General features: G+C 37.8%; 1 protein-coding gene across 1 annotated transcript in view; it reads left to right on the top strand.

Moving 5' to 3' along the window:
- Positions 1 to 27,606, top strand: part of LOC112105896 (E3 ubiquitin-protein ligase listerin) — a 41,436-nt gene extending 13,830 nt beyond the window's left edge. The window contains exons 9-30 of the mRNA XM_024198895.3: positions 96 to 243; positions 703 to 1,491; positions 2,121 to 2,162; positions 3,313 to 3,505; positions 4,906 to 5,145; positions 9,528 to 9,681; positions 9,949 to 10,099; positions 11,282 to 11,483; positions 12,545 to 12,704; positions 12,958 to 13,062; positions 13,349 to 13,491; positions 16,018 to 16,153; positions 17,146 to 17,290; positions 18,341 to 18,554; positions 18,904 to 19,141; positions 20,081 to 20,155; positions 20,684 to 20,870; positions 22,448 to 22,619; positions 24,674 to 24,894; positions 25,716 to 25,910; positions 26,527 to 26,694; positions 27,217 to 27,606. Coding sequence (XP_024054663.1) covers positions 96 to 243; positions 703 to 1,491; positions 2,121 to 2,162; positions 3,313 to 3,505; positions 4,906 to 5,145; positions 9,528 to 9,681; positions 9,949 to 10,099; positions 11,282 to 11,483; positions 12,545 to 12,704; positions 12,958 to 13,062; positions 13,349 to 13,491; positions 16,018 to 16,153; positions 17,146 to 17,290; positions 18,341 to 18,554; positions 18,904 to 19,141; positions 20,081 to 20,155; positions 20,684 to 20,870; positions 22,448 to 22,619; positions 24,674 to 24,894; positions 25,716 to 25,910; positions 26,527 to 26,694; positions 27,217 to 27,279 — 4,141 coding nt within the window. The 3' untranslated portion in view covers positions 27,280 to 27,606. The remainder of the gene's footprint in view (positions 1 to 95; positions 244 to 702; positions 1,492 to 2,120; positions 2,163 to 3,312; positions 3,506 to 4,905; positions 5,146 to 9,527; positions 9,682 to 9,948; positions 10,100 to 11,281; positions 11,484 to 12,544; positions 12,705 to 12,957; positions 13,063 to 13,348; positions 13,492 to 16,017; positions 16,154 to 17,145; positions 17,291 to 18,340; positions 18,555 to 18,903; positions 19,142 to 20,080; positions 20,156 to 20,683; positions 20,871 to 22,447; positions 22,620 to 24,673; positions 24,895 to 25,715; positions 25,911 to 26,526; positions 26,695 to 27,216) is intronic.
- The last annotated feature ends 228 nt before the right edge of the window (positions 27,607 to 27,834 follow it).

Genomic DNA, 27,834 nt, shown 5'->3' on the forward strand with positions numbered 1-27,834 from the left:
AGCACCTATGGTATTACATTAAAGCACTGTAATCAGATTGTAATCAAGGAACAATGACTATTTCTTTTTATGTCTCCTGATTTACATGTATTTAGGTTGTCAAATGAGCGAGCCATAGCTAGCCATTCAGAATGTTCTGCAATTATATCTGCATTTATGGAGTGTTTACGATTTGCCATGCTACAGAATTTAGGTGAAGAAGATGAACAAAAACAAATTCAGCAGATGCTTATATGTGATCAGGTATATATTATGAAAATATTTTAAAAGTTTTTGTTCTCAGTTTTGCAATTTCATAATTTTAACTTGAACAAAACTGTGAAACACTTCAATGCAAATTTATTCACAAATTAAAAAAAAATCCCAGAGAATTTAAGGAAAAATAACTTTAGCTGTATTTTTATATCCTCCTTCCCATAAAACCTAACCCTCTGACAGAGTGCGGAATTATTGTATGAAACCTCAATGTCTTTAACAATAAAGTATAAATGTAATGGATAACGGTTTGTAAATGTTTAATAGAAGAGGTTGGGTGGGTTAGACGTTTTGCTAATTCTGTTTTCAGGATTGCTGTTAAATTGATATTTAATAGATGTTAAAACACTTTGTTTTGCAGAGCTGTCTGAGATTGTCAATATTAAAACTATTGTCCAGTTGTGTAAACATTTAGTTACTAAAACTTTCTTGCATTTCTGTTTGTAGTTAATTCCTCTCATTGAAGCTGTGCTTAAAGAGACGAGGTTACAAATTGGTCCATTGTTTTACCAAATAGCAGAAACACTGAGCTCCTGGGAGACAAAGACAGAAATCTTAAATGATGATGGCACAGCTGAAACTTTCCGGAGACTCTTGTCGAATTTCTGGGACAGTCTCTCAAAAATGTATGTACTCCATGTTGATGCAGCAGATGCTGATGAGAAATCTTTGGTTGCTATATCCTGTATGCTACAAATTCTGCAGAGCCCCGAGAGCTCTATGAAACCAAGCAAAAGAAGAACCATAAAGATCAGATTTACAGATGAGAATGAATCTGAAATAAACACAGAGAATGGGAAGCCTGCTGAAGTGACAAATAATGGTGAATCTGAAATACTGACTGATCCACCACATATTTTGTTTCGAAGGAAAGAACCTTTAGAAGATTTAGTCTGTAGCCTTGCTGAACTGAGTATTGTGTATATCAGTGAACAGAAGTCTGATCGGCACTTAAAGTTTCTCTCTGCTCTGCTCAACTCCTTCCCTTCTAGCAGAGTTTTTCAAGTGCTGTTAGAGCAGGAAAATGGTGTGAGTGCTGCTCAGACTGAATCCCAGGAAGATGTAAAACTTCAGCATGAAAATCCATCAGTACAGTTTTTGCATCAGAATTTAATAGCTTGGTTGAAAGAAGACTGGAGGAAAGAGACAGATTTTCTGGTTGATATTTTGTATAGTGTCCTTAGGTGTTGTAACAATAATACAGAGCGAAAAAATATTCTTGATGACTTAACTAAGGTAAGGCTTTCTTTTTTACTTTGCAAATAGAAGAATTTATATAACGACTATCCTGATTTGTGGGCTACAACTGGCAGTGGGAATAATAGTTATTTTGGATCTGGAAAATGTATTCTGACTCAGAATAACTAACATATTTGTTTTGGATAAATATGACAAAGAAAAGATCGAATTAAGAGAGTTTGGAATTAGAATGCTAGGAAAGGTGTTATGACATTAATATGTTTATCCCTTTCACTTGACGTAAATATACTGTACTGAAAATAATGAATACATCTGAAGATTTTTGTTCCTAAATTGCCATCTTTTTTCTTCGTAAATATCGTAAATATGATTTATAGTATTAACCTGTTCTCTTAACCACAGTTACTTCTACCCATTTTGATCTAGTTGACAGGAGAAACTTATAATTGCCCAATTTATGGCAACCTAATTTCTTTAATTGATTATTGGCTGCTAAATAATCATAATTATGAAAGTAACTTTTGCTCACTACTAAGGCTTGGCAACTTCTACACATCCTTTTCAGAAGTTAAAATTGGACAATAAATAGAGATTGCATTAAGCTTTCTTATCCTAATGGAATATATTTTATTAACTATATTTTTATTTATTTGTTTTTCCACTAGATGGATCTGAAATGGAGTATTTTCCTACAAGTAATTCAAAAGGTATCTTCTTTGGGAATTTTATTCTTATTTTGCATGCATACTTTTGGATACTTTCCAATCTTTAAGTGATAGGATTTCAGTTAGTTAAACTGGAGTAGACTACAAACTAGTCTGATTTTCACAGTTTGAAAATCTAGTAATAATTAAATCTGAAACAGTGCTGTTTTATTATAACTTAAATATAGCACCTCTCTCACAAACCCATGGTAGATAGCATTAGAAACTGAAGCATTTCTTCGGGGGTTCTCAAACTGGGGTCACTGACAGCCCTGAGCCCCCATTAAATTAAATTATCCCCTTCCCCCTGTTTTTAATTTATATGGGAGGGGGGTCACACTCAGAAGCTTGCTGTGTGAAAGGGGTCACCAATACAAAAAGTTTGAAAACCACTGATAGAGGCACTGCATTGCCTGTATTGTAAACTTCCATCTTCAGCATGTCTCATCTCTAATATAAAGGGGCTCCTTGTCCATTCATATATAGAAGTCTCATATGTGGTCAATTGGGTGGCATGTGTTATATAGATTTTCATTTCCCTGAGCCATTTATTCTCTATAAAACAGCATCACACTGTGCATATATACTTTAGAAAGCATGATGTGTAAATTCAACCACTATTTGGAAACCCCAGAAATACTGACTAATTAGGACCAAGTTATTTTACTTGATAGGCATTTGTATAGCATTTATCACCATATTATCTGAGCAACTCACAAACATTAATACATTCATTCTTGCAACATGCCTTTGAAGTAAAGTATTATTATCCCCATTTTTACAGATAGGGAACAGAAGCACAGAGGAATTTGTGTCTTGCCTGAAGTGATATGTGAAGTTGGTAGCAGAGCTGGGAACTGAACCCAGATCTCTTGATGCCCAGTATCAGTGTCATCCCTTCTCACTTATGGATGCCTCGCACTTTAAAATTCCTTCCTGTTTTCTATTTTTCATTATTTATAATAATTGGCTCATCACCTAGCAGAATTTTTTCCCAGTATATAATTTGGCATTAGTTTCTGGAAAAACGCTGACATTATAACTTGGCATTAATGTATAGGAATGAGGTATTCTCTCTAAAGGCTAATACATACTAATCCTATTTCCTTAAAGTTAGTAACCTTGCAAAAATAGTTGTTTTCTTGTAATTCAGGCATGCTCAGACTCAGTGAAACATTCATTAGTCTCTGGGTGGCTGAAAGGCGACGTACTAGGGGAGAAGCTTGTAATACTAGCAGATGATCTGTGCTATAAGGGTTTGAAAACCACAACAACCTCATCGGAATTGTACTGTTCAGAAAGATGGACCCTCCTGAGCTTGGTATTATCACAACATGTTAAAAATGGTAGGTGAATTGCTACTTGGGGAGGAGGGGGAAAAGAACTTCTTGAGGTTTTTTACCATATCACATTTTGTAACATCGAGCTGCTTCTCTGTTTATATTTACCTGAGCTAGTATACTATGGCCTTTTAATTTCATTAAAACTAACCTGGAGTAGTGACTTGATATGCTTCATTTTCATGTACACCTCTACCCCGATATAACGCGACCTGATATAACACGAATTCGGATATAACGCGGTAAAGCAGTGCTCCGGGGGGGCGGGGCGGGGCTGTGCACTCCGGCGGATCAAAGCAAGTTCGATATAACGTGGTTTCACCTATAACGCGGTAAGATTATTTTGGCTCTCGAGGACAGCGTTATATAGGGGTAGAGGTGTACCTGTTAACAGGATTAGTGTTAATCTTCTTTCTTTTTAGATTTTCCAGTTCTCTAATTGTATAATTCTTTAATGCAAAGATTGGATTTACTAAATGATTTACTGCAGAATAGACCATACCGTCTTAAGTTTACTGTTCAAAAAGTAGTGTCAGATCAGAAGGGTTATGAATCCACATCTGAGCCCTCTGACCTCAGACAATAGAAGCAATTTATAAGTCCTAAGTCTGCTTATTTGGGGCACCTACATTGAGAGATGTATGGTACACCTTTGTGAGTAACTACCTGTTCCAACTGTTGCTTCTCTTGTGTGGCAAGTGTAATATACACGTCAGTATTAATGAGTTTCATATTCAGGTGTATTATCCAATTTTAAAGTCAATGTATTTATAATGCTATCATTTTGTTTAGCTTGCTAGTATTTATTAAAATGCTTGCCCTAATGTTCCGTAATTTATTTGAAGGCTGGGTTCTTTTTTGGTGCCCAAGAAGTGGTTCATAATTTCCCAAGAGATGCACCAGTAAGATGAATGCATACTGTAGAATAGATAGATCTTCATAATACTATTGTGTTTTGCTGCTGGGTCTCAGAGGAGGGTGCAGGAAACTTGCTTGCAGAAAAGTAGTCAGTCAGACTTGCCGGCTTAAAATTCCTAATGCAGTGCTCCAGGATTGAATGTTTGCCCTATCATGAGTCAGTGTCAGGCATTTCAGAGGATGGCTATGGAACTGGTGGTATTGCTGCACGTATACCATTCATTTTGTGCAAAGTGCTTGTGTAACAAACTACCAAGAATATGTTGGGTGTGTTCCATCAGGTGTTGATGATCTAGGACATCTTTGACTAGAGTGAAATGAATCAAGCTGTAGCACATACAAAATTAAAGCAGACTCTCCCCTTAATCTTGCTTTCAATATTAGTGAATCTGGAAAAACAGGCAGACACTGTTTATAGCATCTGATGGCTTCTGTAGGATCTTACTTGTCAAAGAGTAATCATAAAGTCTTTTTTTTTTTTTAAATAGAGTCCTTGATTGGTGACATTTATGTTGAAAGAATTATTGATAAACTTCAAGCAGCTCTTTCAAAAGCTAAGGATCTTTCTGAAGCTGGAAATACTGAACCATCAGTATCATTCATATGTGACGTAGCCTCTAACTTTTTCAGCTCAGTTAAAGGGTGCTTACTGATGCCATCTTCCGAAGACTTGTTGTTCACTATTTTCCAACTGTGTGCTCAGAGCCAGGATGCTACACACTTGTCAGGTAACCCAGTGCAGGAATTACTTTGTAAACTAAAATCTGACTTTAGAACATTTATTTTTCTGATTTTATTTGCATATGTGTTTAATGTTGGTTTGTATTAAAGGTTGATCTTCAGGGCAATAGTAGAGAAAAGCCACCTCCAGAAATTTAAGGTTTTGTGCAAAAAACTCCACAACATATTACCCAAGTAATATCCACATAAAGCGGGATCAGTGTTTCTCAACTGGTCAGTTATAACTAGAGCTGTGTGCCGTTTTTCAGATGAATAGTTGCAGTTTCTGGTTGACCAAAACTATTCTCAAATTTATGTCTAATTTGCCAAATAGTTTCAACCAAATTGAAGAAGTTATAACTTTTTGGTAATGTTGAAACATTTTGTTTTGATCTGAAAACTTTATTTAGACTTTCAGACATTTTGACAAAAGTGAAGGAAAGGATTCAGGAACAGGTGCTGATGGTGGTACTTCCCTTTTACACTGTGGCCCATTTGTCAGGGCACTCACTTAGGATATGGGAAACCTGGATTTAGTTCCCCCCTCTACCTGATGAGAAGGAGGGATCTGAGTCTCCCACATCGCAGGGGAGTGCCCAAGCTACTGGTCTATGGGATATTTTGATATGGAGCTTTCTCACTCTCTTCTCGTGAAGCTGTTCTACTTTTTTATAAATAATTAGTCATTAGAGCCAGGACTTGAACTTGGGTCTCCCTTCTCTCTAGTGAGTGCCCTAATCCCCAGGCTATAGAGTCATTTTTGCTTTCTTTTCCTAGTCCATGATGACAACAGATAGTCATTGAATGACTATGAATTGTTACTGAGAATGACAATGGATAGTCATTGGGCTAGGTTGCATGTTGAAGGAGATGTTGCCTGTAGGACCCGTGCCTTATTTGTTGAAAAAATTGGAAGATGTGAAATAAATGAAGGAGGGGATTGCAGGAAAAGGAAGGAGGGTCTCATGGTTAAGGCAGTTGAATGCTGCCCTGGGGAATTGGAGTCTGTCCCTGCGTCTGCCACAGAGTTCCTGTGTGATGCTAATCAAATCGCATCATGACCACCTGTTTAAAAAAAAAAAAAAAGGGAAAAAAGTTTGGTATAGCAGTGTGTTTTCATTTTCTGGATGCTTGATTTGAGACTACAGTATCTGATTTGCTGAGAACTAGGATCTGATTTGCTAAACACTCACAGTTGCAACTGAAGTCAATGAGAGCTGTGCTTTGAACATTGCTGTATAATGCTTTGAACTCTGAAAAATCAGGTTTTATGCATCTCAAATTGGATACTCAAAATTAGTGAATACATTTTACCTTAATCTCTCTGTGCTTTAGTTCCCCTCTGTAAAATGCTACACCCTTATTTCACAGGGGTATTGTAAAAATAAATTCATTAGTATTTGTGAAACACTCTGATAATATAGTAAAGAGCACCATAGTGAAGCCCATGAAGAAATTAATAATTATGTTTTTTAGAACAGAGTTTGCATAGTGTGAAATAAATAAAGCCTGGGATCACATGTTGAACAACGAGGAGGAAATAAAATATTGAATGGCTGCTCATTAAGTGAGCACCTTCCGTTCTGTGCACTGACTAAGGCTGGGGTCCTGTGGGAAAAAATAGTATGTGGTCATGAGGGACTTGAACTATCCAGACATCCATTGGAAAAATAATATGGCAAAACACAAAACGTCCAATAAGTTCTTTGAGTGCTTTGGGGACAACTTTTTGTTTCAGAAAGTGGAGGAAGTAACCAGGTGGACAGCCATTTTAGACTTGATTCTGACCAACAGAGAAGAATTGGTTAAGAATCTGAAGTTGGCTGCATAGGACCTGGAACTAGGGGTGCGGGAGGTGCTGCAGCACCTTCTGGCTTGAAGTGGTTTCTATTATATACAGAGTTTTACAGTTTGGCTCTCAGCATCCGCACTATAAAAATTGTTCCAGCACCCCTGGTTGGATGGCAATTTGGGTGAAAGTGATCATGAAATGATAGATTTCATGGTCCTAGGGAAAGGAAGGAGTGAGAACTGCAGAATAAGAACAATGGACTTAAAAAAAGCAGACTTTAACAAAGTCAGAACTGGTAGGTAACATCCCATAGGAAGAAAATCTAAGGGATAAAGGAGTGCAGGAGAGCTGGCAGTTTCTCAAGGAGACCATATTAAACACACAACTGCCAACTATCCCAACAGGAAGAATAGGAAGTGGCCAATATGGCTGCATCAGGAGCTCTTTAGCAACCTGAAAATCAGAAAGAAATTCTACAAAAAGTGGAAATCTGGACAAATTGCTAAGAAGGAATACAGAAGAGTAGCATAAGCATGTAGGGACAAAATCAGAAAGGCTAAAGCACAAAGTGAGTTACACCTAGCAAGGGACGTAAGAGACACTAAGAAGAGGTTCTTCAAATGCACTGGGAGCTAGAGAAAGACAAAGGAAAGTGTGAGTGCGCCACTTAATGGGGAAACAGAGCTAATAACTGATGGTATCAAGAAGGCTGAGATGTCTAATACCTGTTTTGCTTCAGTCGTCACTAAAAAGGTTAGTGGTGACTAGATACTCCACACAATTAATATTAACAAGGGGGAAGGAACACAAAACAGGTATAAGAATATTTAGATAAGTGTATTCAAGTTGGCAGGGCCTGATGAAATGCAGGCTAGCGTATGTAAGGAACTAGCTGAAGCAATCTCAGAACCGTTAGCAATTAGCTTTGAGAACTCATGGAGGATGGGTGACATCCCAGAAGACTGGAGAAGGGCAAACCTACTGCCTGTCTTTAAAAGGGGCAACAAAGAGGACCCAGAGAATTATAGATGAGTCAGCCTAACTTCAATACCTGGAAAGATACTGGAACAAATTATTAAACATTCAGTTTGTAAGCACCTACAGGATAATAGAGCTATAAGGAATAGCCAGCCTGGATTTGTCAAGAACAAATAATGCCAAACCAACCTAATTTCCTTCTTTGACAAGATTACTGGCCTAGTGGATAGCGGGGAAGCAGTAGATGTTGTTTTTAATAAGGCTTTTGACATAGTCCCACATGACATTTTCATATGGTTTAGATGAAATTATTATAAAGTGAGTGCACAACTGGTTGAAAGACCGTACTCAGAGCATATTTTATCAGGGCTTCGCTGTCAAACTGGGAAGGCGCATCTAGTGGTGTCCCACAGGGGTCAATCCTGGGTCTATTCAATATTTTCATTAGTGACTTGGATAATGGAGTGGAGAGTATGCTTATAAAATTTGCAGATGACACCAAGCTGGGAGGTGTTGCAAGCACTTTGGAGGACAGGATTAGAATTCAAAAAAAACCTTGGCAACTTGGAGATGAAATAAGATGAAATCCAATAAAGATAAGTGCAAAGTGCTTTTCTGAAGAAGGAAAAATGAAATGCACAGCTGAGAGTCAACAATGTGCTACAGCTGCAAAAAAATACTAATACCATTCTGGGGTTTATTAACAGCAGTGTTGTATGTAAGACACGGGAGGTAATTTTCCTGCTCTACTCGACACTGGCGAGGCCTCATCTGGAGTACTGTGTCCAGTTCTGGGAGCTATGCTTTAGGAAAGACATGGATGAATTGGAGAGAGCTTGGAAGAGAGCAACAAAAATGATAAAAGATTTAGAAAACTTGACTTATGGAGATACGTTTTTTTAAAAACTGGGCATGTTTAGTCTTGAAAAAAGAAGACTGAGAGGGGACCTGATAAGTCTTCAAATATGTTAAGGGCTGTTATAAAGAGGAAGAAGATCAGTTGTTCTCCATGTCCACTGAAGATAAAACAAGAAATAATGGACTTAATCTACAGCAAGGGAGATTTAGGTTAGATATTAGGGAAAACTTTCCAACTCTGTAAGGGTAATTAAGCTCTGGAATAGGCTTCCAAGAGAGGTTGTGGAATTCCTGTCATACGAGGTTTTTAGGAACAGGTTGGACAAACACCTATCAGGGATGGTCTAGGTTTACTTGGCCCTGCCTCAGTGCAGACAGCTGGACTTGATGGCCTCTTGAAGTCTCTTACATGGAATCATAGAAATGTAGGCCTGGAATTAAAAATGATATCATAATACATATGCACAAGTTGGCCAAATTAAGGTTGCTCGGGCATCCTTAATTCTGGCATTTCCTAACAACTTTTGTATGCTTGACTTTTCAAGGTGTGTGTGATAATTAGATACATATTTTGCTTACTTTTATAGTAAATGTAAGAGGGTCCTGCAAATCTTTGACTTCAAATAATTGGTTACCAACCTAAAAAGTTTGAGAAACACTACTTCACATGTTAACAGAACAGTGATGTAGTGAATGTGCCCACCATTATGCAGTATGTAATTTGGCAGTTAATGTTTTAACTACCTTATTTTTTGTGTTTAGATTTACTTGTCAATAAACTAAAGCACACTTGGTTGTCTGGCCTAAATTCGCTTGTGCATCAGGTTGGCTATATGCAGAAACAGAGCACCTTCTTGCATAAATCTGCATTGTGGGTCAAGAATCAAATTCAGTCTTCCTCTTTGGATGTTAAAAGGTAACTATGTTTACTGCGTATCTGTTTGTTTCGGGATATTAAAATATGAAATAATCAATTCAAAACTAATGCTTTAACAGCATCAGCCTATACTTAAGTCCTAAATAATTAAAATGTTTATTATTCTGTCTGTGAGGTAACAGCATGAACTAAAATGCAAAGTGAAAAGCCATTGATGTGGCATGGTACTGATGTGAAATGTCGTGTCTTGTTGTCACATGATTGTGCTTAATTTCTCAGGAAGAATTTTTTCTCCCACATTTTCAGCCTTCAGGTTTTGATCTCTGCAGTTAATGATTTGCTGACTAAGCTACTGGAAGCTGGGGAACTGTCTGGTTGTCTTCTGGGAACTTATTTTGGATGTATTACTCCAAACAACTCTGAATGGGAAAAGTTGCGAGAATCTCTACCCATTGAGGTACGAAAATGACTGCAGTCTGAAAACTACTGCACAATGAAATAGCTGATGTATCTACAACCTGGGCTGCTTTTTCTGTAATCTTTCCTGCTTAATCTCTGGAGCACTGTGGTTGGAAATGATGTGAAGTGTGCCTCTCCTTCTATTGCCTGTCTAGTTCCCACCCCCTGTGAGGTCCAGGAGCTCAATGCTGCATGGTGCTATGCTACTCTGGCCATGATCCAGCACACTTATGCACATGCTTATCTCTAAGCATAGGAATAGTCCCATTGAAGTCAGTGAATACTTACAGTTAAGCACATGTTAAGTGCTGAGCTGGATCAAGGCCAAAGAGCTCAGAAGCTTGTAGGATCAAGGTCCAGATGAGAAAGCAGTGGAGGTGGATGAGTCCCTTTCCATATTGGAGGGGAAGGTAAGGGTATGTGCATGCATCTACAGGGCCATACATGCACAGAACATTTAGGCTGTTGTATCCCTAATGATGCTATACAAAATCTGTAAATATAAAAACTCCCCTCTTTTTGGATTCTACATAAAATACTGTTTAAAGGACAGTGTCAACTTGCTTTATTTTGCAATTTACTGGGTTAAAAAATGCAGTTTCTGATAGTGACCTCTTAAAAGTAAATCTTGTTTAAAAATAATCCTTTTATAAGGCTTGTATTGTTCCTCTGCAGCTGTTTATAGTCTTTTCAACTGATTTAGGGATACAGAGAGAAAACAGTAAAACTGACTGTCCTCAAAGTGCTGTCAAATAGGCAGAGTAAACTGAAAAAATCTATTTTTCCGTAACTACTGTCAGGGTATAATACTCATCGTATTACTTGCAACTATACTGTGTATACAATTTTCAGACATAAATGCAAGTTTGAAGTTACAAGTGTCTCTTTAATTTGGTTGCAATATGATTGAAATTAGACAGAAAAGGATTTTAAATTTAAATTAGGAATCCCCCACCGATAACCTGGCTACAGCAATTAGACCTGTGTTGGGAATAGTTCTCCAGTTATGATACCTTTACTGGCTATTTGTTATAAACACTTGGGAATCTCAATGTGGGAACTTTAAGTGACATTGTAAGTAATTTTGAATTTGAAAAGTTACACAAATGCCTGAGCCTTTGTATTATTCTGTAAAAATTACACGTAATTGTGGACAGCTCCTTTCTTGTGTTTGTTACAGTGGTTACACAAACCTCTTTTGGAAGGAAGACTGAGTGTGAACTGTGAGCACTCAGGAACAGAGGTTAAGCTATGCAAAACAACTAAACTTCCAAACCATCTGTGCACTGCAGTATTGTTAAGTAAAATGGCACTACTTATACAGGAACATGAGGTGGTGTTTGAAAACCACGATGCAGAAAGGAAGAAAATTGAGAATATAAGTAAGTAAGAATGGTAAAACTAAAGAGCAGTTGATTTTATATAGTAGTTGTGAACCAAATTGTATTAATTGGTGGAAGCAATTATTAATAAAAGGTTTGGAATATAGCTGACATTATTACTTTATCCTATATCTTTTACAGTTGTTGTTCTGATCCTGCTTTAAGTGCACAAGTATCTTTTAGTGTGGTGTTTATATATCTAGAACCCTTCTGGCCTTTCATTTTTTGCTTGTATTCATACTCTCTCAACTAACCTCTTAGCATACACTGAGGTAAAAATAGTTGTTCTTAAATACCGGCTATCCCAAAACACTGCCTGCTGCATGGTGAGCATACATGCAATGTAACCAGGCGTATTGGTACATACTTGAGTGTTAAGCATGAGATTGGAGACGTTATTGCAACGATTTTTCTTATCCTCATCACTCCATCCGTACCTCCCTCTCGTTCAGTCGCTTTTACTTGTGAAGTGGCTTAATTATTTTCATGTTTTTAAATCAGATCTGACCATTAACATTATGCATTTTATGAAGTAGTGATGCCACTCCATGTTCTTTTTCTGTTGCTATTGAAGAGGAATGTAACTTCTCAGTGTGGTCCTTCATAAAAGGATGAAGAAGAAACAAACACACAGTAATTTAAGAACTGGTTTCTAACTTCAGACTGGGGTTACTATCTGAAATTCGGTCTTGACTGCCTAGTTTAGGAGCAGCAGTCAGGAAAATTAGAGCCAAGAAGAGGAAGAAAATATGAAGGTGTAGGAGAGGAGTCACTAACTAGAGTCCTTTCCATGCTTTTTTGTTTGTTTGTTTTTCTTCTCATTTTAATAGTGCCTAAGCATCTAGAATGGCTTAAATTAATCATGGATTATTACCTATTGTTAACCCCAAAGTACATTAAGTGTTGGTGCCAGGAGTCCAGCTCATTCCTCTCAGCACCTGAAGTCATGTGCGAATGTTGGCTTTTTTTGTGTTGTTACCAAGATACATGGAAATGTAAGCGGAGGCTCACTGCATACACCATGCTTATATTAAAACCGATACTTTTGTTTGTTTGATTAGTTGCAGAACTGCTATATTCTTTGCAGTGGATTGAAGAACTTGATGATCCTCCTTGTCTCCTCCTTGAATTTCTCAACATGCTTCAAGTAATCAGTATTACATATGAGGACTTAAGTGCATTTGGTAATACAACCAACCTTCTGCAAATATTATTTAGCAGGTAGGTACAGATTTAGAAAATACTTGATGAAATATAACATTCCTGACTTATTCTGGCTTTGGCATTTGCACTATAGAGATTATTACTTTTACTGATATGATCTATTACAGAGATCGCTTTTACTGGTGTGATTTCATTCTGACCTCTTTCGTTAAGGTCTTTTCCTTGATATGTTCACATATGTAGGGTGTGTGTGTATGTGTACAATCTACATGTAAATTAAATAGTTCTTTTTTTCCTTTTTCTTCTGTAGATCAAAAGAGTGTGGAAGACTTTGGGCCTTAGCCATGGTTAGAGTGATCCATACAAAGAATATTGCATCCAGTGAAATAAAACAACTTTATAAGATGACAGAAGGGTATTCTAATACTACAATTCATAATTCCTTGTAGTTGTGAGTGAATGTTGTTGATACTGTGTTGCTACTTGTTCTGATGAATGAAATGTAGGATGAGTACTGTTTATCATTTATATATGCAGTGTAAAATAAATGCAATTTACAGTATATAAATGGCTTGAAAGAAGCAGAATATGAAATAATCCTTCTTTGATCCATGATCCCTAGGAGCCAATTTACATTTTCCTATAATAAAACTGATCTTTGTTTCCCCGTTTCATTCTTGGCATCTTGTTTACATGAACAGGTTTTTCCCATTAACAGAAGGCAACTTACATACAGTTCAGAGCCTGTCTCCATTTTTACCCGAAGAAGAAAAGGAAGAACTAGTTATCCAGTGTACTGCTAAACTTATGACATGCATGCAAACCGAGCTCGTCAGTACTGATGGTCAGTAACATAACTATACACTCTTCAGCCAGTTTGGTTTATTAATTTAAGATGGGACGAATTTGTAATTAATTTATTCGTAGTAATGCTTCATAGACTATTGATAAGGCAACTGTTTACTACAAACAAATTGTTGTTAATGGAATGAAAATGCATTATCTTCAATTGTCAGCATATTATGTCTTGATTACATGTTGTACCAACAGTTTTATAAACTATTAAGGACTGTTCTCATATATATATAACGAAGTATTACCCACGTGGCCCATCCAGAATGGGAAACAAATGACCCATGTCCAGATTTTTTTGGTATTTAGGCATAGCACTGCTCAGTGTTGCAGTATGAATTAATGTGATTTAGACTCCTAAGTGCCCTATGTCGCTTTTGAAAAGGTGTAACTTTCTGAAAAATTACCCTTTTGAGCCTAAACTTTTTATAGTTGGTTTCTGCCCAAAGAAGAATTGTGTGGGAAAGTATAAGCAAAATTCTTTCAGGTGTTTGAGTATGGTGTAGTTAAAATAAAAAACAAAACACTCTTCCTCCCTCTTCTTCCTTGTTTTCATTCATTTTTGGCCATGCTCTTATTGACCAAGCTACCTAAAAACTTGACACTTGTCATGTCACTGTTCCTCAGTGAGGAGTATATCTCTTGCTGAATTTGAAAATCTTAGCATTGTTAAAACAAATTCATGACCATTTGGGCAAAACTGTGTTGTATCTTCAGGTGAGCACTCGCAAATAGTCATATTGTAAAGGCTTTGTAAGTGTGAATTTTTAAACACTGGTTAAGGGGGAACAGTTGATCAGAATCTTGAATTTTCCTGCCCCATCAGATTTTTTATTTTCTGCACAACTAGTGTGTATTTGACTATATTATCATTGGGTTATACATTCAGTTAACATTTTCTGGGCTCTCTGTCTTTGCTTCTGAGACTGCATTTGGGCCACCAGGGCCTGACCTGAGAAATTTTAAGTAGATAACAGGGGAGTGGGTCCTCAGACTATTCCCTAGTTGTATAGGAGATCCCCATGTGTCTCTTCGGCACACTCCTCTGTGATTGTGGAGAATAGATTCCCAGTCAGCTCCCCTGGTCCACATGTCCCATTCTGCCCCATCCTATTTCTCCAAAGGGTCCTGGCCAAGGAATGTTTGCCCAGTTTCTAAACGTTTGTCAAGGAACGAGTTTCCCATTGAGTCTGTACTCTACTCACTTCATGAAAGAGCTGGTAAAGTTCTTGTAAATACAGCACCAGATCTTGTGTGAGGTGTATGCTCCTTGACGTGCACATATAAATGGCAGTTAATGGAATGCTCACGTCATTGGTATGGTGCTTGTAAAAAATGTACCTATTCTCCAGAAGGTGTAGATGCATATTTTCTTCTTTCTTTTAAAATGGAAATTTAAATGGAAAAAAATACATTAATGCAGTAATAAGGGTTCACAGTTAACATAAGTGTCAAGTTTCTGCATGTTGCACATGTGTAATATTTTATTTTCCAAATTATCTCATTAAATATATAGTTTAACCCAGGGGTGGACAAACTACGGCCTGCGGGCCGGATCCGTCCCACGAGCTGTTTTAAGCTGGCCTGCGAGCCACGCCATGCCGCTTGGCCCCGCTCCGGCCGGAGCGCAGGGTCGGGGCTGCACCACGCGGCTCAGCCCTGCTCCGGCGCTCCAGCCGGGGCGCTGGGTCAGGGGCCATACCACGCAGCTCCTGGAAGCAGCTGCATGGCCTGCTCCGGCTCTAGCAGGGTCGGGGGCTGCTCCACGCATAGGAGCCTGAGAAGGGACATGCCATTGCTTCCAGGAGCCGCTTGAGGTAACCGCTGCTCAGAGCCTGCACCTCTGAGCCTCTCCCCATGCCCCAACCCCCTACCCCAGCCCTGATCCCCCTCCCGCTCTTCAAACCCCTCAATCCCAGCCCGGAGCACCCTCCTGCACCCCAAACCTCTCATCCCCAGCCCACACCCCTACCCTAGCCCTGATCTCCCTCCTGCCCTTCGAACCCCTCGGTCCCAGCCCAGAGCACCCTCCTAAACCCCAACTCCTCATCCCCAGCCCCACCCCAGAGACCACACCCCCTCCCGCACCCCAACCCCAATTTTGTGAGCATTCATGGCCCACCATACAATTTCTATTCCCCGATGTGGCCCTTGGGCCAAAAAGTTTGCCCACCCTTGGTTTAACCTATTACTCTTTGTTTTGTGCTGCAAAGGATAAATGCGCTGTTGGAACCTGAGTTTGCATTTTTTAATCACTTTTATTATTAACTGTGTAAACTTATCCTAGCATTTAATTGTAATAGTGGATTAACTACCGAAAGAATAAGAGAAATCTAAATATTGTCCAGAATAAATTTTTGTATGTTTGTATATGTAAGATACAAACAAAAAGTAGTAATTGGATATGCACTTTTCCTTTCCTGTGCTGGCGTTGTCTTGTTAATAAATACATGAATATATTCAAGAGCATTCAACGTGTTATATGTGCTTTTTTATATGGTATTTTACTGTATTGTAGGAGCTTTTGGATATCTTGCCATTTTAAACTCCTGCTTACACAGTGGAAGCATTGATTGTCGAGAGCTACTGCCTGGAATATTAAAAATCATTATGTCATGGAGAAATGATAATGAGGACAGCTTCCTTTTCAGCTGGTGGGTAACTTTGCTATAACTTAACATAGCCAAATCTTACTGTGTATTTTAAAACAACCTATTTAGAAGGACAAAGAGTTTAAAGATAAAAATCTATTTTTTAAAGTTCCCCTTCAGTAGGACTACTTGGATGCTTGAAGTTAAGGACATGCATACATCTTTTCAGGATTGGGGGTTACATCCGTGATGAAGAACCTTAATAAATAGCTGGATTTTCAAAAGGGTTGAGCGTCTAGCAGCTTCTGCATACCCAGCAGTTTGATGATCAGATCACTTATTTAGATACCTAAATAAAGACTTGGGAGGTGAATTTCAGGCACCTGTATTTTAGAAATCTGGGCCTGAAAATCTGACCAAAGACTTAACATGCAGAGAAGAAATACTTTCATTTGTCTGAAGTTCATCCATCTTGGGTTTACTGAAGAGATCTGTGTAATGATGTCATGAAATGGGGACAAACTGGCAAGAGAATTTCATTGTGCCTGCATTATGCCTTTAAAGTAGGCAATCGTTGTAGGTGTTTGTGTATCAATTCGTGCATTAACTTGTGGGATTTGCGCACCCAGGTGCTCACACTTGAAACTAAACTCTGTGATTCATTCATATATTTTATTGGCTACAGGAAATCATTAAATCTTGTAAACCCATGTTTAATTGTGTCCTGGAGTATAATGCAAACTGTAGTTTCAATTACTAAACTTACTGATTTACATTAGGTTATTATTTGAGCAAATAGATAAGTATAATGTGTAGTTGGTGGCCTGTCTAGAATCACAGAACTTCTTGTTTGTTTGCATGTTGGTTTATCTTGTTCCTGTTATGTAGTTTACATAGGAACTAACCTCAAAGAAAGCAAGGGTATTTTAAGCACTTAGGCAGATTCCAGTATAGAATATGAATTTGACCTAAGAGGAAACACTAAGGCTAGAACAGAAATATTTTATTCCTCTGCATTAATGAGGTTGGTTTTAACTTCTGTACTTCTGTTTCAGCAATCTTAAAGAAGCAACGCCTCAGTTGCTTGGTTTCAATATAGAGATGATCCGTTACTTTCCACTGTTGTTAAAATATTCCACGTCTCCACTGATGGACAATGAGTGGGACTTCATAATGTGCTCCATGCTGGCTTGGTTAGAGGTAATATGATAAGCATCATTGCTAAACAGTATATTGCATCCTGAAATAGGACTCTCAGAATGGACATTCGACACCTATTCATTTGACACTAGACTCGTATTTTTTTTCTTCTGTATTTAAAATAAGGAAGCTAAAGAACAGATATTTAAGCCTTAATACTTTTATCTGTATGTTCTTATAGCAGCTTTCATCTGAAGGGTGTGAAAGTGCTTTACATAATATAAGTACAGGGGTTGCATCATCTACTTCGGCTAGAAACATATTCATTTTACACCAATATCATTACAAACTGGAAGGATGGATGTTAATTTAAAGACAGTAGCCCAAAACATAGTGGCAGCCACATTTGTGGACTTGCTATATAGATGTATCATTTTAGAGGATTTTCAATAGTTAGTTATATTACTTTTTGTGGATCTTGACAGAATAAAAATAAAAGCAGGAGCCCAATTTGAGGGAGGGGATTGATTTTTGTCTAAGGGAGTGAGCACCATTTTAGTAATTTCTGGTTGAACGTAAGTTTTCCACAATGTGGAAATGATTTAATGAATGAAGCTTATGAAGTTTTTATATTTGGGAGGGAACAGGGGTGCTTTTTAAACTATGGTTTTGGCCTACTTGGCAGTGTAAGGTTTAGTGTTGCAGATACAGACATTACTATTTGAATCCACTTGGTGGCAGTTTCTGCCTACCATTATGTAACGGGTTCTGTAAAAATGGAAACAATCCATTATTCTAAACCTTGATAAGAGCTGGGGAGAGTTATTGTATTTTATTTACTTTCGTTGGGATCCAGCAGAAGTTTTTAAATAACCTTGTGAGGTCAAATACCAGGAGCTTTGAAGTGGCGTGAGCACAGATTTGTCTTATTTACTAATTCTCACATGGTATATTTTGTAGAGGTAACTGACGCTTGCTTTTCCATCAAACATCTCAAAGCACTCGATGAACTACAAATTCTATAGTGATATATAACTCTTTATAAATGTAGTATAAAACAACTGTCTTAAAGCAGAGTGAGGACTAAGAAATTACTGCCATTTTTTCCAGACAACAAGGGAAAACCATTCGCTTTATCATGTTCCACTGGTGCAAATTTTTGCCTGTGTCAGCTGTGACTTGGCTTCTGCCCTTAGTGCTTACTTCCAGGCAGCAACTCCTGAGGCTATCCAAAATCTTCCGATGAACCTGATCAGTGAATGGAAGGAATTCTTTTCTGAAGGCATTCACAACTTGCTGTTAACTTTGTTGGTAAAAGTCACAGGCAAGTATATGGTAAATGACAAGCAGGGTAGTAGCTTGATATGACAAGTGACCTGAGTAGAGGTATTTTTAAGTAGAATAGATGACAGACTAAGTTTGACTTTATTATATTGAGTGCTCTATTCATGTAGTTGTTAGACAGTATTTAACTAGCACATAGTGGATGAGCAACAATCAGTGAAAAATATTTAAGGGATATATAATTACACTTCGATTTTTAATAATATTTAGTATTGGATAATTTAGATAAGTGGAAATAGTGTGCCTTAGTTTTCTGTGATTGAACCCACTTGTAACCATAACAAACTGAGCTACAAATGTAACTTGCTGTTTTTCTCCATTCTGAACAGGGGAAAGCAAAGATGCATCTGAAAAATCCTTTCAGAACTCTATACTGAAATCCTTAGGTGAAGTTCTAACATACATTTCAAAGGACCAATTGTTGAACCACAAACTGCCAGCCAAGTTTGTTGCTGGCCAGAAAACAAACCTTCCAGATAACCTACAGACCTTGTTAAACACATTATCTCCATTGCTGCTCTTCCGAGCTAGACCTGTACAAATCACTGTCTACCACATGCTATATAAGTAAGGAATCAACCAGTGATCTTTCCCTCTCTGTTTTTAAACTCTGTAAAATTTTGCATTTTGAAATGTGAGGAGGCTAGTAAAATAGTTTTCCATTTGGAAAAATCGCTAAGTGGTAATTTATGTACATGTAGTGAACTTTGATATACATCTGTTCAGTTTGAATACTGAGTAATTTTATAAATGTTTTAATTTTAGACTAATGTATTAACATAAAGGAAAAACTTTAGTAAGGAACATGAAAATGTAATTTGATTTTCTGACAGAATTGTGTATGTGCTTTAACTGTAGTATCAATATTACTACAATCCAGGGTTGTCTAAGTGTTTTCAGTCTAACCCTGTGTTTTCAGATATACATAGCTTTCCAAAACTTTTGTCTGTTGAGCTGAAATTTTCCTGACTTGGTCTCTGCCTGAAGGTAAATTTTACTAGAGAGTTTGAACCAAAACTCTTCAGACATTTGTGTATGAGGAAAGTGGGGAATAATTCTTCCTTATTCTCAAGATTCTTCTGAACTTTCTTTGGACAGTCCTAGTGCCAGAAATTTGAAATGTGGTACATATACTTAGCTACCTTTCATGCAATTTGTAAGGTACATATGACCTGAAACATAGGCTCCATAGCAGCTTGTGCCTCTCATTTAGAGTGCCCTCAAAGGTCTGTAAAGGCTGATGTTAGGCTTGCTCAGAAGTATAGATGTTAGGACTTCTGAGTCCTCCTAAAGTAAAGATGAGTAAAGGGAAAAACTGAGCAAGATTATGTGCCTTCTGGCACCTGTAATTTAAGCAACCAGTTTTGGATGTGTGTCTTATAGACACTGCACTATTTTTAATAAATACATTGCCAACAAATTAATGCTTTTCTTGATATAAGAGATAAATGGTGTAGGCAGTAAAAATGAAAACTGGTTCACTCCATCTTCCTCTCAACTCCACAGGTTAATGCCCGAGTTGCCTAAATTTGATGATGAGGATCTCAAATCCTATGGTGATGAAGAAGAGGAATCAGCTTTGTATGTTGTTGTTTTGTTTCTATTTTGACTTCAGTTCTGCATCTTTAAAGGGGATGGGGTGTTGCATGTCATGGGGTACAGCATCGCAAAAAGCAAACTTCAGGAGCAGTTAGTTCAATATTACCACTTGCCTAGGTGGTAAGAATGGATTGTGCTTTCTATTGTGTTTATCCAGCACTAGCACACTGTGAGTTCTGCCCAAATGTAAGTTAAAGCAATTCAAATAAAGGCCCGAGTCCTCCGTTCAGATCCCCATAGTAGCATTCAATTTTTATATTCTGCTTTTCCTACCAGAAGTTAATGGGAGGTCTGTCTAGTTAAGGGGAGAGGAGTATTAAAATATAATACTGCTGTGCAGAACTGAGAGGAGTATTTCATTGTAAGAAGAGAGCTTTTGATGTATTTACATGTTTGGTACTGAGAGGATGCTGAGCAGGCTGTAAAAAATAAAACCATTTGGTGTTCTAAGAAAGTTTTATTTTGTAAAATTCATCACTATGGCAAATATAATGCCTTATCATTCCATAGGTCACCACCTGCAGCTCTTATGTCTGTTCTTGCCACTCAAGAACTCTTTCTAGAAAACATCCTAGATTGCATTCCAGTTGGAGAGTATGCAGTTGTTCAGCCACTGAGCGAAGAGTTCTGCTTCATTTTAGGATATCTTCTCACATGGAAATTAATATTAACTTTCTTCAAGGCAGCTTCTTCTCAAGTATGTATTTAATGAATGTTTTTTCTCCCAGTGGGTTTTCTTTACACTCTTATCTGGCCAACGTCCATTTACATCTGGTCCTGAAGTTTCCTCTTAATATTTTTCTTCCGTTTAAGTATTCAATGGCTTCAGGCCTTCAGCTGATGCAGAATTAATGGTATTCTTTTTAGAACCCATCAACACTAAATACACTGATAGAATTCACTACCGATCTCTCCTTTCCCTAGTGCTGAGCATTTCTTACACAGCACTAGTAGCTCTGCCATTAAGCTAGCAGTGGAAGTCATGTGTTTGACATGGCAGTGCAGAAAGCTGTTACTACACTGAGTAGTAAATATAATGCTTTAAGAATTGTATTAAAATATATAATTTGTAAGCAGTTTTAAGCAGCCTCATTTGCATTTTATTAATATTCTATTTATCCACCTTTTAAATGCTTACTTTACAGTATTTAGAAATCTTCCTCGACAGGAAGCAAGACATCACTGTAAAACCTGTGTATTAATATCCGTTCAAGGAAAATAATCTTGCTGCAAGAGATACGTAATTTGAATTCAAACTGTTGTTTGTAAATAGGAAGTATTTGGTGCATTTAATTAAATATACAGCTGTGGTTAACCTTACTAGCCACCAGAAAACTTCTATGATTCAATCAGTAAACAATACCTGAGTGACATGGAACAGTATTTTTAAGGTAATGTGGTTGATAGTTCACAGTACAAGGCATATTGCGTACATTGCTATTCTTACAATTGATCTACTCTATGCATCAGTGACTCCTAATTTTAAATTTAGTATCGTATTATAAAGTATCTAAATCCCATTTAAGAAGTTGTCCAAAATAATGTCATTTTTTACTGTTAAAGGGTGATATAAACGTTATGACATTATACATAATATATACCAAAGTGAACCATTTGGATTCCTGTTTCATTTGTGGAGTTCACATTTGTAGGTATGGATGTAATGGAAATGCATTCTGTGTTAACAGCTCATTGGAAAGAAAGCTAAAACAACATTCTAAATTTAGATTTTTCCATTTCTCTTAGCTCATCTCGCCTATTCAAGCACAAGATTGTTCCCTACAGTATGTTCTTGAGTTCTTGGTTTAGTCTAATTCAATAGCTTGAACCATGAGGCTTCCATCAGTTCACTTAAAAGATAGTAATAGACTTTGGTGTCAGAATGCTTTTCCAGATAGCCTATATGTTGGACTGCCCTAATCAATTTATCTCCATATATCTTACATGTAGATGTCTGTCTATCATAGGTATTTATATAGTCCTTATCACCATTAGTAGATGAGCACCTCACCATCTTTAATGTATTTACCCTCCCAACACCCCGTTAGGTAGGGAAGTACTACCATTTCAAGATAGGAAACTGAGTTACAGACAGGCTTGCCCAGGGTCATACAGGAAGTCTGTGGTGGAGCAAAGAATTCAACCAGAGTCTCCCAGGTCTTAGGCTAGTGCCCTAATCACTGGACCAACCTTCCTCTCTACATGTACATGTTCATATCAGAACAAGCTGCTTTTTATTAGGACTCATATATACTTTATTTTTCCCCCCACCAGCTGCGGGCTTTATATTCACAGTACCTTCGAAGAACTAAGAATCTGAATAAACTTCTTTATCACCTGTTCAGGCTTATGCCAGAAAACCCTGCCTTTTCAGGGCCATCTACTGAAGTCCCAGATAAGGATACAAAAACTTTCTTTACTGAAGAACTTCATTTAGGTGTCAAAGGTTAGTAAAAATGTATATGATATTTATTCACGCAGAGTAACTTCAGCCTTAATAAGGTTAAAATATGCTTCTTAGTGAAAGAAAATGATAAATCCTAGAGAAACATATCCCTTCCTTAGTCTCATTACTGAGTTATTTCCAGAAAAAGATGTGATGGGAAATCCTTAATACCAACGTGTCTGCACATGTTCTGGGTTTAGATCCGGGGTTCTAAGACTGGGGGTCACAAGGTGTCAGCCTCTACCCCAAGCCCTGCTTCGCCTCCAGCATTTATAATTGTGTTAAATATTAAAAAATGTGTTTTTAATTTATAGGGGGGGGGGTTGCACTGAGAGGCTTGCTGTGTGAAAGGGGTCACCAGTACAAAAGTTTGAGAACTACTGGTTTAGGTGGTGCAAAAAAGGGGAAATATTTAAGCCTACAATATGTTAAAATCTGCATGCAGATTTCTTGTTTCATTTCTTAAATTGACACTTTTAGGTAGCTTAAGCCAACTTTTAAATTGTCTATTTAAAAATATATATGAAGTTAATAAAAATTTCTTCAAAATACTTAACTCGTATTTGCATTCATGTATCTGCAAATACAAATGTTGCAGCAGAGTGCTAATGCATGAGAAACAGAGTGTTAAATTGTCTAAAGACAAAAGTTAAGTAGATTACCGTACATACTCGATCATAAGCCGGTTCGTTTATAAGCCGACCCCCCGCAAGATGGATAAACAAAAATGGAAAATTTTTATAACCCATTCCTAAGCCGATCCTATAATTCAGGGGTCAGCAAACTTTGGCTCCCAGGCCATCAGGATAAGCCGCTGGGGGGCCGAGATGGTTTGTTTACCTCGAGCATCTGCAGACACAGAGGTAAACCTAAGTAAACAAAGTGTCCCGGCGCGCCATCTGCTTACCCTGACGGGCCGGGACAGCAACTGGTGGGGAAATTTTTTTTGGGGGGAGAAGCTGAGTGAGGGGAGTAACCCTGGTGACCACCCCCCACATGACCCCACCCCTAGCCCAGGACCTCCACACTCTCCCTATCCCATCCCTTCCCACCAGGGGAGGATGAACGGCCTGGCTGGAGCTGCTCCGGCAGGCTGGGCAGCGCGGCCGCAGCCTGCTCTGGTGGGCCAGACCGGGCGGTGCGGCCGCAGCACGGCCGCAGCGTGCTCTGGCGGGCCGGGCGGCACGGGCACAGCCTGCTCTGGGGGGCAGGGCCGAGTGGCACGGCTGTAGCCTGCCAGCCCCAGAGCTGCAGCTGCTTTGGAGGCTGGGGGGAGAGCAGTGTGGCCAGAAGCGGAGAGACTCTGGCCCCGCCTCTTCCCTTCTGTCTCTGCTGGCTGTGCTGCCTCTCTTTTCTCCTCTGTTGGGGGGAGGGGCTGCGTCCCACCTCTCTCTCTCTATACCCGTTCATAAGCCGAACCCCTTCTCTGGTGCTTCCCTTTTTTACTAAAAAAATTCGGCTTATGAATGAGTATATACGGTAGTTAATTTTCATTGTTCTACCAGAGAAGTGCAAAAAGAAAATTAGACTTGAAAATTATTTTTCCAATAATCTAAAGTGATATTGGTAACAGAGGCAAGGAAATACAGTTTCAAAATTAAAATGTTTGTTTTGATTTCATCATTTTCATATTACTATATAACATAACCAAAATAAAATGAAAAGTTGTTTAGAAAGGAAATTGAAATGTTTCATTTTAAAAACAGCCAAATGGAACACTTAGACGTTGTTGGAACAATTTTCCCTTTTTTTGGTAAAATTTCAGCAAAATGAACACAACTTGGCAGAGCATTTCAGTTTAGACACAGCTGCTTTCTCCAAGGGAAGATGGTTCCGTTGAAGTTTTTCTGACCAGCTCTAAATCTGAATGTTCATAAGGATAGCATTTATGGACAAGAGGGGTTGGGAATTTTTGGCATGCTTTCCATTGCCGGCAACAGGCTCTGTCATATAATCAAATTATTAAAATAATGCTCCTATAGGGATGAGGCAGAAACAATGCTATGTCACCTATATGATATTTGACAAAATGTTTTTGATTTCCCCCCCCCCAGATACAGCAGTGCTGTCATCTCAGATTCCACACTTGGCCTGCTCGGTGTATCATATGACATTGAAGGACTTGCCAGCCATGGTTAGGCTTTGGTGGAATAGCTGTGAGAAACGGGTCTTCAATGTAGTAGATAAATTTACAAGCAAATATGTCAGCAATGTACTTTCTTTACAAGAAATATCTTCTGTGCAGACTAGCACACAGTTATTTAATGGCATGACGGTTAGTAAGGCCTTTATCTTCTCAAAAAGTTGCTTGTGAATTGTCTTGTAAAAATTGTCTTGTAAAAACTCTCCAATGTTTCTAAACCAGGCATTAAATACAATAAGGTGTGTTAAGTGCCAGCTAGATAAAGATCACTGAGAGAATATCAGTGGACTGGAACTATCACAGGATAGTGCTCTCTTGCAGTTGTGATTGGATTGAAATCCTGACCCTGTAGAAGTCAACAGTTTTGCCATTAACTTCAGTGGAGCCAGGATTTTACCCTAGACCTTTATCAAAATGCTGTAATGGTCAAAGCAGAGATGTTGCTTTTTCAGAACCTGACTGATCCTCTGACAGTGAATAAAACAACTTTATTTCTATTATCATAAATGATTGATAGTATAATTTCATTTGTTATTGGTTTAGTAGGATGACATTTGTTCGCTATATAATTGCTGTCTTCCTGTATTTGGAATAGTGTAGAAAATCTTGGTGCATGTACTTCAGTCAGAGAGGTTATCCATATAAGTGCTGTTTTCTGCAAGACCACTATCAATATGGTACCTTCTGGCTAGTGTGATTTTTTTTTTTTTAATTTATCAGTGATTGTCAGCCATCTTTCAATCTGATTGGCTGATACCAGTTCTGTTTAGTTTGGCATGACAAAGGTTGGCATTTTTCTTTAATGAAAAGATTTGTCAGTCACTTGTTTTCCTGGTCCAAGCATATGCTGTAAATTATGGATCTTTCATGTAATATAAAAAGACTTGAGAAAGTGTATGTTTAACGTAAAGTGAGATCTCACCAGTCTTTTGAATGTTTCTGTTTTTCTATAGGTAAAAGCTCGGTCTGCTACTCGGGAAGTGATTGCTACCTATTCAGTTGATGATATATTTATTGAACTGATAATACAGCTTCCGCCAAATTACCCACTGGGCTCAATAACAGTTGAGAGTGGAAAGAGGGTTGGTGTGGCTGTTCAGCAGTGGCGCAATTGGATGCTACAGTTAAGCACGTACCTCACTCACCAGGTGAAGTTTTAGGCCAAGCCCTTGGTTTTGGCAATTTAGGACATACAAACAGTGACACAAAAATGATAGAACAATCTTAGCAATATAGTGTTGACTGAAATGTAACACAAGGATCTACATCTATGGATGATGAACTATTACAGTCTCAAAACTTCCCCTAACATGAGACCCTCTAAAATTGGGTTGGTTGGTAATTATAGATGTCACTCTACACTTGTGATTATAAGAAACTAACAAAATGATTAATGCAAATAGCTTTATAAATGCTCTTAAATGCACACTGTCCACTACGCGTTCTGTAGAGAGGAACATGTCTGAAATCTGAAGGATCCGTTATAGGATACTGTCCATTGTAGTTGAAATACATGGCTTTATTTGATTATATACATTAAAATTGTACGTTTAATCCCTGTACCACACCCTTCATAAATAGCATGTCATCTTAGATTAATTTTTCAGGATAGGGTCCAAGTCCCACTATGTATGTATACAACACCTAGTACAAAGGAGCCCCAATCCTGCTTGGGGCTTCTGCGTGTTACTAGAATAGAAATAAGCGATGTTCTAAAATGTTAACACATCATTGATTACTGTTGTGACTCTTTCCCTCTCTTAGAATGGAAGTATTATGGAAGGCTTGGCTTTGTGGAAAAATAACGTGGATAAACGGTTTGAGGGCATTGAAGATTGCATGATCTGTTTTTCAGTCATACATGGTTCCAATTATTCTCTTCCCAAAAAAGCCTGTAGAACATGCAAGAAAAAATTCCATTCAGCCTGTTTGGTAAGTACCCAGAGTTGGTCTTGTGTACATGTTTGTATTTTGCCTACATTTAAAATCTGGTTCAAATTGCAGTATGTAAGCTATATTAAAGCTGACAAAATGGTAATCATGAGTATATCAGAAAAGGTTGATGTCTGTATTGCCATACAAAAGAAAATTACTGCTTTTCTAACAATATAATTCCAAGAGAGTTCTCACTTGTGGATCCTACCTTCTTAAAATGAGACCAGACAACAGGGAGAATCCTGGATGGTATCTTTCATAAACTAATGTTTTGTTTTATATTTGTATTTCATATGACTTTGCTTCTGCTAGGGGAAGTTGCTTATCACAGCTTATTGGAAAAATAACTTTTACTAGCCTTTTAGTATTTGGTAGCCATCTTCACTGGCAAGTTATATGTCACTATATCTGATAAAACCTTACACCTGTCAAACAAAACTGAATGAAAGTGTTCAAGTGTAAAGCACTTTTAAAATTCATCATATGTTCACATTTTAAATGTTTCTATTTCTCTTTCAGTACAAATGGTTCACATCTAGCAACAAATCCACCTGCCCACTTTGTCGAGAGACCTTTTTTTGAAATATAATGTTCTTCTCCCTCTTCAATAAAATGAACAATGTAGTAAATGAAGAGGAGGCACTGGTCCTGTCAAGAACTGTACATTGAAGGAAGCCAACTTACTTTTTGGAAATAATATCAGAATTATCTTAAATTGCTTGACTAAAGGGATGATCCATGTTGATCTCTGGACTGTGTTATTGTAAAGGGTTCTGAAACACTTCTTTGATATAAAAGAACATATATGTAAGAATAGTTTATTTTAATTTGTATATTTTTTAAAATGTTAAAGTATTCTAAAAATTCAGAGGTGATTTCAATAGTTATGTTTGCACCAAAGTAGTGTTCAGCTACAACTCAGTCAATTAAACCTACCTAGGTACAATCCAACATACTGTTATGCACTTAAGCAGGATGGTGCCTCTAATTTTACAGGTGAATTTAGTGTAAGTGGCGTGAAGATCTGAATTTCTGGAACCATTAAATTTGAATTTATAAATCATCTCATATTTGAATTATTAGCTGCAGCTACTATTGCATTAAAGTTAATTTAAAGCATATGATAAAACATCAGTG

Source organism: Terrapene carolina, unplaced genomic scaffold (genome assembly GCF_002925995.2).
Source record: "Terrapene carolina triunguis isolate 2854851 unplaced genomic scaffold, T_m_triunguis-2.0 Scaffold30, whole genome shotgun sequence".
Lineage (NCBI taxonomy): Eukaryota > Metazoa > Chordata > Testudines > Emydidae > Terrapene > Terrapene triunguis.